Source organism: Chlamydomonas reinhardtii, chromosome 16, assembly GCF_000002595.2.
Source record: "Chlamydomonas reinhardtii strain CC-503 cw92 mt+ chromosome 16, whole genome shotgun sequence".
NCBI lineage: Eukaryota > Viridiplantae > Chlorophyta > Chlorophyceae > Chlamydomonadales > Chlamydomonadaceae > Chlamydomonas > Chlamydomonas reinhardtii.
Window position 1 is genome coordinate 2,704,996 of NC_057019.1, and position 12,172 is coordinate 2,717,167.

Sequence of the window (12,172 nt, forward strand, 5' to 3'; positions counted from 1 at the left end):
TGGCAGTAGCAGCGGCGGCGGCGGCCGGGCTCAGCAGTGTGTGCGGCGGCGGCTGCTTGTGTTCGGCTACAGCGGCCTTCTCAGCAGCTTTGGCGGCGGCGGCGGCGGCGGCGGTGGCGGCGGAGGAGGAGCTGGTGCGCCAGCCGCGCCTGTTGTTGGTAACGGCAGTAGCAGCGGCAGTAGCAGGTCGCCGGCTCCAGCAGTAGCAGTAGCAGCAGCAGGGGGCGGCGGCGGCCAGCGGGAGTCCCGAGATCACGGCGGTGGCAGCGCTGTTGCGCTCACTGGCAGTGGCGACGCCGCCGCCGCCGCCGCAGCCGCCCAGGCAGCCGCCGGCAGTAGCAGCAGTGGCGGCGGTGGCAGTAGCAGTCGTCGTGAGCTGCACGGGGGTTCGAGGGCGCTGCTGGCGCGTGTGGACCCACGGGTCATGGCCGCACTGAGGCAGCTGGCGGCGGTGCGTGCAGCGGGGGCGGGGTAAAGGGGGAGCAGGGGCGGGGGAGAGGTGGGGACAGGAGGGGGAAAGGCGGGGACGTGGTTTGCTGTAGGACACGCATGTTGTGCCACTTGTAGGACACGCATGTTGTGCCACTTGTAGGACACGCATGTTGTGCCACTTGTAGGACACGCATGTTGTGCCACTTGTAGGACACGCATGTTGTGCCACTTGTAGGACACGCATGTTGTGCCACTTGTAGGACACGCATGTTGTGCCACTTGTAGGACACGCATGTTGTGCCACTTGTAGGACACGCATGTTGTGCCACTTGTAGGACACGCATGTTGTGCCACTTGTAGGACACGCATGTTGTGCCACTTGTAGGACACGCATGTTGTGCCACTTGTAGGACACGCATGTTGTGCCACTTGTAGGACACGCATGTTGTGCCACTTGTAGGACACGCATGTTGTGCCACTTGTAGGACACGCATGTTGTGCCACTTGTAGGACACGCATGTTGTGCCACTTGTAGGACACGCATGTTGTGCCACTTGTAGGACACGCATGTTGTGCCACTTGTAGGACACGCATGTTGTGCCACTTGTAGGACACGCATGTTGTGCCACTTGTAGGACACGCATGTTGTGCCACTTGTGCCGTTTGCCGTCTACCGTGCTGATCACGCCGCCGTGTGGACACGCATACCGTCTCAGCTCACCAAACAAGCACCCCTCCCCACACAACCCTCCACACAACCCTCTACCGTCCTGCCCGCCAGGACCCGGCCAATGTGGTGGTGCTGGTGTCGGGCAGCGACACGGCCCGCATGGACGCCCTGTTTGGGGGGCTGCTACAGCCGGACCTGCTACAGCCTCCCGCAGCGGACCTGCTACAGCCGCCTGGGCGGCAGCAGCAGCAGCAGCAGCTGCAGCCGCAGCCGCAGCAGCCGTCACAGCGGCCTACCGGGGAAGTGTGGCTGATGGCGGAGAACGGCGTATTCGCCAGGCGTGTGGGGCGGCGGGGCGGCGTCAGGGCAGTCATCACGCCCGCACGCCCTGGGGCGGCGGCGGCGGCGGCGGCAGGCGGTGTGAGAGGCGGTCCGGGCGGCGGCGGCGCGGCGACAGCACCCGCAACCGAGGTGGGCGAGCTCTCCACGCACCGGCCACAGGACAGCACACGTGCTGCTACGTGTGTGTCTTTTCCCCCCTCGCGCCCCATGTGCCTTCTTTTACTTTCCCGTGGCCCGCCCCTCATGTGCCTCGCCCCCTCCCGCCCCCCATTTAATTAACTAATGCATGAGTGTAGCCCCCGGCCCCACACGGGGAGGGCACCATGCCGAGGGGTTTGATGACTGGGCTAGTTGTCGCACAAAAGTTATTAAGGGGCCAAAACCGCAAATGTTCACCTAGGGTGCCCCGGCCCCCTGACGTTCTAATGCGGCTACGGCTGCTGACAGGACACCGCCGCTGCTGCTGACGGCGATGACGACGACGTGTGGTGTCGGTGGCACTCGCTGTTTGACGTGCAGTCGCTGCCCGCACTGGCGGCCGGCGGCGGCACCGCAGCATACCTGCCCCCGCAGCAGCAGCAGCGCGGCGGCAGCAGCCGCAGGCACCCGCAACACCCGCAACACCAACAACAACAGCAGCAGCAGCAGCAGCAGCAGCAGCAGCAACTCCAGCAGTCTGTTCAGACGACGACACAATCGGGCGCCACACCCGCACCCGCACCCGCACCCGCGTCCGCCGCCTCCTCCTCCTCCCACGTCGCCCGCCGCCACCCCGCCACAGGCCCCCACCACCAGCCCCCGCCCTCACCTCCGCCCTCGCCCCAGCCGCCCTCGCCCCAGCCCTCACCCTCGCCGCCTCCGCCTCCCTCCCCTCCGCCGCTCAGCTGGATGGGCGCGGTGCGGTTGGTGTTGGACTACTTTGCGGAGCGCACGCCGGGCTCGTTTGTGGAGGCGAGGGCCACCAGCCTGGCATGGAACTACAGGCACACGGGTAAGGGCAGGAGGGGGGGAGGGGGGGAGGGGGGAGGGGGCAAGGCGAGGGAGATGGACACATGCGTGCACACACGCACACACACACGGCAGTTTCCTTTGTGCTTTTAAATAAGAAACGGCGTATCTAGGCACGGTATCTAGGGCGCGTGTGCATTGTGTGCCCAGCCACCCCTCCCACCAAACCCACCTCCTCCTCACCTCCTCCTCCACCTCCTCCACCTCCTCTCCCCTCCCCCTCAGACCCCGACTTCGGCCGGCTCCAGGCTCGCGACCTGCTGCAGCACCTGCGCGCCGGCCCCATCAGCAACGCCCCCCTGGAGGTGGCCACGTGCGGCCGCACAGTAGAGGTAGGTGCGGGGGGGGGGGAGGGGGGGCGGGAGGTGGGAGGAGGGAGGGGGGGGGAGGAGGAAGAGGGGGGAGGCAGGGGGAGGCAGGAGGAGGCAGGGGGAGGCAGGGGGAGACGGGGAGTAGCATGTGCCCCAGCCCAACCAATGGAGTTCCATCATATGGGGACGGAGTGGGGAGGGAGCAGAGGTGGCACGCGCACGCGCTTACACACACAAACGCCCCTTCCCCTTGTGCTTCTGTATATCACACACACACACACACACACACACACACACACACACACACACACACATGAGCTTGGACTTAGCGGCCAGGAGTAGCGACGCGGAGCTAGGAATCGTAGGAGTGCCTGGGCCTCACGGTACCGTGAGCACATGCATGGGTTTGCACCCTTGAGAGCGTGTGGACACGAATCCCCCCTCGAGGTTAGAGTAGCGGGGGTTGCGCGATTTCCGGTTGGTAAGACTGGCGGCTCACCGCAGCAGGTATGCGAGGTAACTTCAGGTAACATCCGTAAACCGTCGCTTTGCTGCATCGCATACACTGTCTTTGCGCAATGTTTTCCTTGTGCTCTTTAACACACACACATGCCGTACACACACAGGTCCGGCCGGCGGGTGTGACCAAGGGCCGAGCCATGCAGCGGCTGCTGGGCCTCATTCGCGCCTCGTCATCCGCCCCACCAGACCCAGACCCAGCCGCCTCAGCCGCTGCTACTACAGCTATTGCCGCTGCCACTGCCATTGCAGCTGCTGCTACTGCCTCTGCTGAGGGGCCCGGCGTGTCATCCCCTGCCGCGGTACCAGCGCCCGACAGCCACTCACAGCTGGCAGCTCGCGACGGCGGCGCCGCCATTTCCGGCGCCCCTGCTACAGCCTCTTCCCAGCCGCCGCCGCCGCCGGCGTCTGACTACAGCTTTGTGCTGTGTGTGTGCGGCCACCTCAGTCCCCACGACGAAGACATCTACTCCTCCCTGCTACAGCCACCCCCTGCTGCACAACCGCCGCCACCTTCATCATCCGCAGCAGGCACGACGGCGCAAACCCCGCATCAGCCTCAGCCGCTGCCGCCGCCGCCCCCACCTCCCCAGCCCCCACACCAGCCGCACGTGTTCACGGTCACTGCGGGCGGCGGCCGCGACGCATCCACGAAAGCCGCCTACAGCCTGCAAGCCGGCGGCGGCGAGGTGGGCGGCCTGCTACTGCGGCTGGCGGCGCTCAGCAGCGGCAGTAGCAACAGCGGCGCGGGTGACGGCAGTAGCAGCAATGGTGCGGGCGATGGCAGTAGCAGCAGCAGCCGGCCGCAGCGTGGCCACGAGGGCGGGGCCGACCGGTCCGTTGGGGCTCCGGCGGGCGGGGGCCAGCCGCCGCCTGCTGGCGACACGCGCTCGTCTGAGCGGCGGTCGTTCGAGTTCCCAACCTGTGCAGGCGGCCCGGTGCAGCCGCTTGCATCTGCAGGTGCGCCACCACCCGCGCCAACAGCAGCACCACCCACACCAGCACCAGCAGCAGCAGCCGCCGTGCAAGGCGATGATGTGTTCGTCACTTGCCACTCGCCGGTGCGCCTGCGGCAGGCGCGGCAGCAAACCAGCTACAGCAGCGACGGCGGCCCCGGCGGCCCTGGTGGCGGTGGCGGCGGCGCCGCCGCCGCAGCCGCGGCCCGAGGCACCAGCGGCGGCAGTAGCACGCGCACCAGCGGGGGAGGTGGCGGCGGCAGTAGCAGCGACACGCCGTCCTCGCCCTCGCCCTGGCGCCGGGCATCCATCAGGGCCTGGCCGTCGGCGGCAGCCCTGGCGGCGGCAGTAGCAGCGGCTACTGCTACAGCCGCGGCGGGCGCCGCTGCGCCGGCGGCTGTAGCAGGTGGTGCCGGCGGCGGCAGCGGCCCCAACAGCGGCACGCTGCCAGGCATTGGCAGTAGCACGGCCGGCGGCGTCGGCAGTAGCTCGGGCGTGTGGTCGGCATCGGCTGGCGCGGCTGCGCCGGCGGCGGCTGATGGCGGCGCCGGCAGCAGCATCTGGGCCGGCTATGGTGGCGGTATGCTACAGCCGGCGGCGGCGGCGGCGGGTACGGTCTCTCCCACGTCGCTGCTACAGCCGCCGTTGCCGCTGCGGCGCGGGCTGCCGGGTAGTAGCGGCGGCATGCTGCGGGGGAGCAGTGGCGCCCTTAGCAACATGTCCGGACTCACGTCGGAGGTGAGTTTATGCAGACTAGCTACTTGCTTTTGCAATGCAATGCAATGCAATGCAATGCAATGCAATGCGTTGATGCAGCCGAGTTGACATGCATGCGCGTGGCGACATGGGCATGCATGGCGGCGGGGACATGTCCGATCCAGACACAGACCCAGGCACGTGACCTACCCCGCTCCCGCCCGCAACCCCTGCCCCTTGCTCAACACCGGTCCCGCTACTGCAACACTTGCTTGCGCCTCCGCAGCAGCTGCAGTCGGGGGGCGGCGGCGGCGGCGGCGGCACCGGCGGCGGCATGGGCGTGTGCCGGCTGAGCTCCGTCTACTCCACCGACGCCCTCATGCTGGACCAGCTGCTACTGCCGCTCGGCCTCAGCAGCTACAGCCCAGGCGGCGGCGGCGGCGGCGGAGCAGGCGGCGGCATGCTACTGCCGGCGGCGGCTGCCTCGCCCGCTGCACTGGAGGGAGCGCTGTCGGGCACAGCAGCAGCAGCAGGTGCTTCTGCCGCCAGCGGTGCCGGTGCCGGTGCCGGTGCTACAGCCTCGGGCGGCGGTCTGCCCTCGCTGCCTGCGTGGCGCTGGGTGGCGCCGTCTCCGCGGGCCGCCGCCGCCGGGGGCGGACATCAGGAGGCGGCTGGCGTGGGTGGTGTGGCGCCGCTGGGTGCGGCCGCAGGTGCCGGCGGCCGCGGCGGCGGCAGTGCGGGCTCAATGTGTGGGGGTGGTGGGGATGAGGGGCAGCAGGTGGAGGGCGAGGGCGAGGGCGAGGGTGGTGGTGGGCTTGGGAGTAGTGGTGCTGGGGGCCCGGCGGGTGGCTTGTGGTCGCCTTTCACCGCGGTGCGGCCCCGGCGGCCTCAGCAGCAGCCCCAGCAGCAGCAGCCCCAGCAGCAGCAGCAGCAGCAACAGATGCTGCGGCTGCAGCAGCAGCAGCAGCAGCAGCAACAGCAGCAGCAACAGATGCTGCGGCTGCAGCTGCAGGCGCGGCAGTGGATGAGCGAAGGGGGAGAGGCCGCGTGGCAGCCCGCGGGGGGCTCCGTGGGTGCGGGAGACGTTGGGCGTGGGGGCGGCGGGATCCAGGGCGGTGAGGGCGGAGGCGGGGCACGGCTGATGAGTGTGGGGGGCTGCAGGGAAGACGGAGGAGAGCAGCAGGCACCCTGGCAGTGGCAGCACCCGCAGTGGCAGCAGCAGCCGGCGCGGCGGCTGTGGCAGCAGCAGGAGGAGCGGGCAGGTGACTCAGTGGCTGCAGTGGCTGCAGTGGCGGCGGGTTGGGAGCAGGGCGGGGAGCTGGCGCGGGGGACACAGCCACTTCAGAGGGGTCGTGGCAGCAGGGGCCGCCACGAAGATGCCGGAGATGGGGGCGAGGCGGCGGGCCGGCAGGCGGCTCAGGAGGAGGCGCCGCTGCCGCTGCCGCCCACGCCGCCGCGGCGTCAGCCCGAGGCCTTCTCACCGCGGGGGCCGCGCCTGAATGACGGCAGCAGCCCGGTGGTGGCGGCGGTGGCAGCGGCAGCGGCGGCAGCGGCGGCGCGAGAGGGCCAAGGCGGAGGAGGAAGGGAAGGAGGGGAAGGAGGGGGAGGAGCAGGGGGAGGGCCGCGCCCGGAGTGATGTGTGTGTGTGGCGGCCAAAGAGACAGCAAGGCAAATAAAGGGCACGAAGCAGCTGCCAGCCAGCAAGTGCTGGAGTGGGCGTGTGCGGGTGGCTGGCGGCTGCAGCCGCAGCCGGCGCCGCCGTGTTGGCAGGACAATAACAGTAGTTTGCTGTCGGTAGTTCTAGAGTACAGTTAGTCTTAGTGTATTGAGATTTGCGTGTGTACGCATGGATAGATGTGCAGAGAGTTGTGTGCTGTAGTTACAATGCGCAGGAGCGGCACACAGGTAGGCTAGGCACTAGGATGGAAGTTTGTTGCTTTAGAATGTTTGCTGTGATGGTGTGCGGAGAGTTGTGAGGCTTGCAAACAGCTAGCGATGTTGATGAATGACTGTAAAGTGTAAGCTAGCGCGAGCGCACGGTGCGGTGCCGTAGTCAGGCATGTAGATAAGCTGGGATAGGAGGCATGTTCGTTCTGCATGTTGTTTTGGTAGTTGTGTGTGAGACATTGGCGCATACATGTTGGCTAATGAGGAATAAGGGCGACACGGCTGCAATGCATGTCCAAAGGGGCGGAAGGGCCACTGAGGTGTCCTCGTCCTCAACGGACCGGTGCGCCCGCACCCGCTGCCTGTGCCCGACACTGTCCGCCACAGCCCGCTGGTTACGTCGGGATGACGACGCAGCAGGCGAGCCTCGTCGCGGCTGTCCATGCGGGCTGCCACTGTCCAACCGACCGGGGGCATTCCCAGGCAACTGGGCAACGGTAACAAATGCCGCAATGGAGTCATTACACAGTACTAGTAGAAGTGCCGCTGGGGGTCAGCAAGCACCGCCTCGCTCTAGGATTCTAGGCCAATCCCAACCACACACATAAGTACAGTACACTCAGAACGGCTGCCCTGCAAAGCAGCGTCTCGTAAACTGATGATCCCCCATGATGCCAGCAATCCGCCGCTCACGCCGCAGCACACAGCAGCAGCACACCGCACCACAAAGCAGCGGCACTTTTGACATTTACGTACGTCCGCTCGGGCACACGGAGGCAAGCGGCACGGCTTCACATGTCGCCAACAACGGCAGTACTTTATTTAATGTACACGGCGCCAGCGAGTAAGCGCCGGGCTGCCGAAGCCAACACCCCAACAACTTCCCGCGCCGGCACGCGCCCCGCACGCATCACGAGAGACCAAGCCTCAGTGCGGGGCAGCGCGCCGCCGCCGCACAAACCCGGCCACACAGTGTGACCCCCTCTCCCCGTACACTGCACACACTTGTATGCGTGTCCATCTGCTGTCCATCCGTCTCATTTGCCCTCAACCCAGCCACTGTAGCTTCCCAGTGGCATTCCGGGCGGTCCTGCTACGCCCACCGCTTCCTCCTCCCTCGTCACCTCCTCCTACCTCCTACCTCCCTCCTTACTGCTTACTCCTGCTTCTGGCGCGGGTCCACCGCCGTCACCACCCCGTCATCGTCCTCGCCCGCACCCGCCCCCACCTCCACCTCCACCTCCATCCAGCCGCCGCTGCCTCCGTCGCCCGAGGGAGGCGAGGCCGGGTGCTCCGCCGCGGCCGCCGTGGCGCCGTTGCCGTCGCCGACAGGCGCAACAGCAGCCGGAGGCGCGGCAGCACCGGCAGCCGCCGGCGCAGCAGCGGCGGCGGCCGCAGGCTCGGGGGCGGCGGCAGAGGGCCCCGCGGCGGCGGCGGCGCCACCGGGGGGGCCGGCGCGGCGCGGGCAGCAGCCGCCACCACTGCTGTACGCACCGCCGCCGCCGCCGCAGCCGCGCGGGGCGGCGCCAAAGCGCGCCAAGTGAATCGGCAGCGCGCCGCCGCCGAAGGCGCCCAGAGGGCCGCCGCGGAACAGCAGCCCCGACGCCAGCAGCGGCAGCAGCACCTCCGCCAGGCCCGCCTCCTCCACTGCCTCCTCCTCCTTCTCCTGCCCTGCCTCGTCCACCTCCATGGCCACCCGCACCGCCTGCAGCGCCTCCTCATCCAGGCCCAGGCCCAGGCCCAGGAGCTGCTGCATCGCCTCCGCCAGCCCGCCACCGGCACCGCAGGAAGCAGCGGCGCCTGCCCTGGCCTCCGCGCCCGCGCCCGCCGCACCCGCGGCCGCCGCCGCCGCACCCTCTGCCGCGGCCGCCTGGTGCTGCGGCTGCGGCTGCGCCGCCACCGCCGAAGCCGCGGCCGCCGCCTTCAGGGCAGCTTGCAGGTCCGCAGCCACGCCGGCTCCGCCCAGGCCCAGCCCCAGCCCCAGGCCTAGGCCCAGGCCAAGACCGAAGTCGCCACCCAGCAGCGGGTGCTGCTGCTGCTGCTGCTGCTGCGGCTGGCAGTAGCAGTTCAAGCCGCGACCGAAGCCGCCGCTGCATCCGCCGCGTGCAGTGGCATGCGGGCCCCACTGCAGCGCAGACCGCCAGGGGCCGCAGCAGGCGCCGCCGCGGCGGCCGCCGGCCGCGCCGCCACGGCCGCCGGCACAGCCAGCACTGCCGCCGGCGGCGGCGGCGGCGGCGCAGTCACGCAGCCAGGGGCAGCCGCCGCCGGCTGGGGCGGCAGCGGGCGCAGCCGCGCCGCAGCTGCGGGCGCAGCCGCCACCGCCACCGCCACCCGCGGCACGGAAGGGGAAGCCGCGAGGCCCGAAGCCGCCGTGGAGGCCTAAGGGGCCGAAGGCGCCAAAGGGGCCGAACTGAGCGAAGGGCGGCATGCCACAGCCAGCGGCACCAGCGGCACCAGCGGCCGCGGCGGGGCCGCCGCCGCTGCGCCAGCACCTGCGGCCGCGGCAGGGCCCTCCCAGTCCGCCGCCGCGGTTACCGCCAGCCGCACCCGGAGCCGCACCCGCCGCCGCCGCTCCGGCAGCGGCTCCGGCGGCAGCGGCGGCGGCATAGCCCGGAGCCGGGGCCGGCGGCGCAGCCGCACCACCCGCCTCAGCAGCAGCCGCCGCCTCGCCGGCCCCCGCCCCGCCGTCCGCGGTCGTGAAGCAGTCCGCCACCTCGGTCCACAAGTCCAGCAGGGCCCGCAGCCCGGCCCACTGCGGCAGAGGTGCTGAGCCGCCGGCAGCAGTAGCAGCAGTAGCAGCGGCGTCTGCGGCGGCCGCCGTATTACGTGTGTAAGGGATGGGGGAGGGGCAGCACAGCAAGCACGAGAAGGAAAGGGTCTGTCAGCGCCTTGCCTTGGCGGTGTCAGCGCATCACAAGGAACAGCATACCAAAGGGTGCAACGAAGCCACACGCTATCGGGGCCACTGCTACGACCAAGATACGTAAATCAAGGTAAAGCGCGTGGAGCACTGTGGAGCACTGTGGAGCACTAGTAGCAGTGTGTCAAGCACTCTGAAGCACTAGCAGCAACACCCACCGGCGTGCTGCTCCGACAGGGCGCCGCGCAGCAGGTCCAGCAGCGCCGTCATGCCGGGGCCGGCAGCAGCAGCAGCGGGGCCGGCAGGAGCAGCAGGGCCGGCAGCAGCGGGTGCAGCCGCAGCAGCAGGGCCGGCGGGTGCAGCGGCGGCCGGGTTGGGCGAGGCGGTGGCTGGCGCGGCCGTGGAGGTGCTGGGGCCGGCAGCAGCAGCAGCCGCACCAGTGGTGTTGGTGTTGGTGTTGGTGCTACTGCCGCCGGCGCCCGCCGCCAGCAGGTCTGCCAGCAGGGGGCTCTGCAGCCACAGCTCGCCCTGGTGCAGGATGTCGGACTGGGGGCAGGGGGAGGGGGAGAGGGGAGGAGCGGGAGGGGCGGGGCGTTGAGTGAATGGGGTCGTGTGTGTGTATCAGGGCATGCGGCGCCAGCGAGGTGCCCGGGTGTATGGGCCGGCCCACGCAGGGGTCAGGCTTGTACCAGATGGACGCGACGTTTGTTGCGGTCCGAAATGATGCATCCGCGTCGCCCTCCCCACTCCAACTGCGACCGCCCCCCCCCCCCCGAACCCCAACACACAGTGTCACACAGTGTCACACACACACACACAGTGTCACACACACACACACACACACACACACACACACACACACACACACACACAGTGTCGACCCTTTTCCCCTTGTGCATTCCTGCACCCACATCCAACCCCGCACACGCAGTCTCACCGGCAGGCCGCCGCCCGTGAGCACCCCCGCCAGCTCGTGTGTGAAGTGGTTGCAGTTGTTGGTCAGGATGTGGTAGGCGCCGGGGGCGAAGCGGCCGCCACCGCCGCCGCCGTCAGGGCCTCCGCCGGCGGCTGCGGGTGCGGGCTGCCGCGTGAGACCGGCCAGCAGGTCGTCCAGCAGCGGCCAGGACAGCAGCGTCACACTGCAGGGAGGGAAGGGAGGGGAAGGAGGGAAGAGGGGAGAGGGGAGAGGGAGGGAAGAGGGAGTGGGTGAGTTTGCGGCACAAGGCGTGGCTCCTCAGCGGGCGGCGTCAGCACCCAGCACCCATCAGGCGCATGCATGCGGCTGTCCCTGCATTCTGGCATGACCTTGCACAGCTCCTCCTTCCTTGCAGCCCCAGCCCGAGCCCCCGCACCAGCCCCAACCCAAGCCCCAGCCCCAGCCCCAGCCTCAGCCACCGCCCCCGCCTGCCCGCCCGCCCGCCCGCCCGCACCCACCCCCACCTTTCAACCTCCCCCGGCTCCTTCCCAGCTCTCACCCCATGTCGATGACTCGCTGCGGGCGGCCCAGCGGCCCCTGCCCCGCCGGGTAGCGCCTCAGCGGCGGGCCGTACGACAGCTCCAGCCCGCCCACCACCAGCGTGCTGTGCCACAGCCCGTCAACCTGGGGGGGGGGCAGGGGCAGGGGGGGGGCAGGGGGGGGCGAGAGGGGGAATGGAGGGGGGGAGGGGGAGTGGAGCGGGGTTGGATGAGGGGTGGAGCGGAGGAGCTGGAGGAGGGAGGAGGTGTGTGTGGGGGGGATCCGGGGATGGGGGTTTTGCGGTGCACGTGGAGGCGAGAGGTGAGGAACCTTGGGTGCTGGGGCTAGGGCTGATGAGCGATGAATGGGTGGGGTGGACAGCGCGCGGGGTGCTGAAGTCCTTATCCTTGCGCCGTGCTAGCAGGCCAAAGCGATGAAGTCAAACGAACACTGTTCCCGTCAGCGAGTACCGATCCGCGCGGGAGTGCCAGACCCAGGAATGCAAGCCGCACGCAGTCCGGGCAGCCCCTAGCTCACCTGACGGCCCAGCAGAGCTGGCGACACCCGGGCAGCAATGCCACGGCTGATGTCATAAATGTGCAGGCGCACGGGCAGGGGCTCGGAGTCTGAACTCGCCGATGCCATCCTTGCAAGCGTTCAGGAGCGTTTGGGCACGCGGAGGGTCGATGTAGAGTATGTAGGACAGCTTAAGTAGAGCGGCAAGGCAAATTGTATTGAAATGTAACGCTGGGTTCAACCGGGCTTCTTATATCGCTGCGAGAGCTGTGCAACGTGGAGGCATGTCCTTAGGCGAGGACATGCCGCCCTCACGCGAGCCGCAGCCTCCAGAAGCGCTACTGGCAGCATGACGCGAGACTTGGGCCCAGAAGTTTGCGCAGTTCCACGGCTGTTTCCGCAATGCCACGAAGCCGGGTTTGCGCAGGGGCGCCAGCTCCCTGGAACCAGTTTGCGTAAATTTGGGTCGGACGATGTGCACAAATGCTTAGTAGTTTATAGTAGTAACTAACATGCTGT

The 12,172-nt window shown here is 68.8% G+C and overlaps 2 protein-coding genes across 2 annotated transcripts in view; one reads left to right on the forward strand and one right to left on the reverse strand.

Moving 5' to 3' along the window:
* CHLRE_16g662350v5 (uncharacterized protein) overlaps window positions 1-7,329 on the forward strand; it is a 17,035-nt gene extending 9,706 nt beyond the window's left edge. Inside the window, exons 15-20 of the mRNA XM_043071011.1 lie at window positions 1-451; window positions 1,214-1,573; window positions 1,892-2,435; window positions 2,678-2,784; window positions 3,390-4,976; window positions 5,221-7,329. The exon at window positions 1-451 is cut by the window's left edge and continues 92 nt beyond it. Coding sequence (XP_042915653.1) covers window positions 1-451; window positions 1,214-1,573; window positions 1,892-2,435; window positions 2,678-2,784; window positions 3,390-4,976; window positions 5,221-6,570 — 4,399 coding nt within the window. The 3' untranslated portion in view covers window positions 6,571-7,329. The remainder of the gene's footprint in view (window positions 452-1,213; window positions 1,574-1,891; window positions 2,436-2,677; window positions 2,785-3,389; window positions 4,977-5,220) is intronic.
* Window position 7,330: 1 nt separating this feature from the next.
* Window positions 7,331-12,094, reverse strand: CHLRE_16g662450v5 (uncharacterized protein). The gene is made up of 5 exons (XM_043071012.1): window positions 11,675-12,094; window positions 11,157-11,281; window positions 10,619-10,820; window positions 9,900-10,227; window positions 7,331-9,626 (listed from the first exon to the last, which is right to left on the reverse strand). The coding sequence occupies exons 1-5, from the start codon at window positions 11,780-11,782 to the stop codon at window positions 7,978-7,980; spliced, it is 2,412 nt and encodes an 803-aa protein (XP_042915654.1). The 5' UTR covers window positions 11,783-12,094; the 3' UTR covers window positions 7,331-7,977.
* Between the last annotated feature and the right edge of the window lie 78 nt (window positions 12,095-12,172).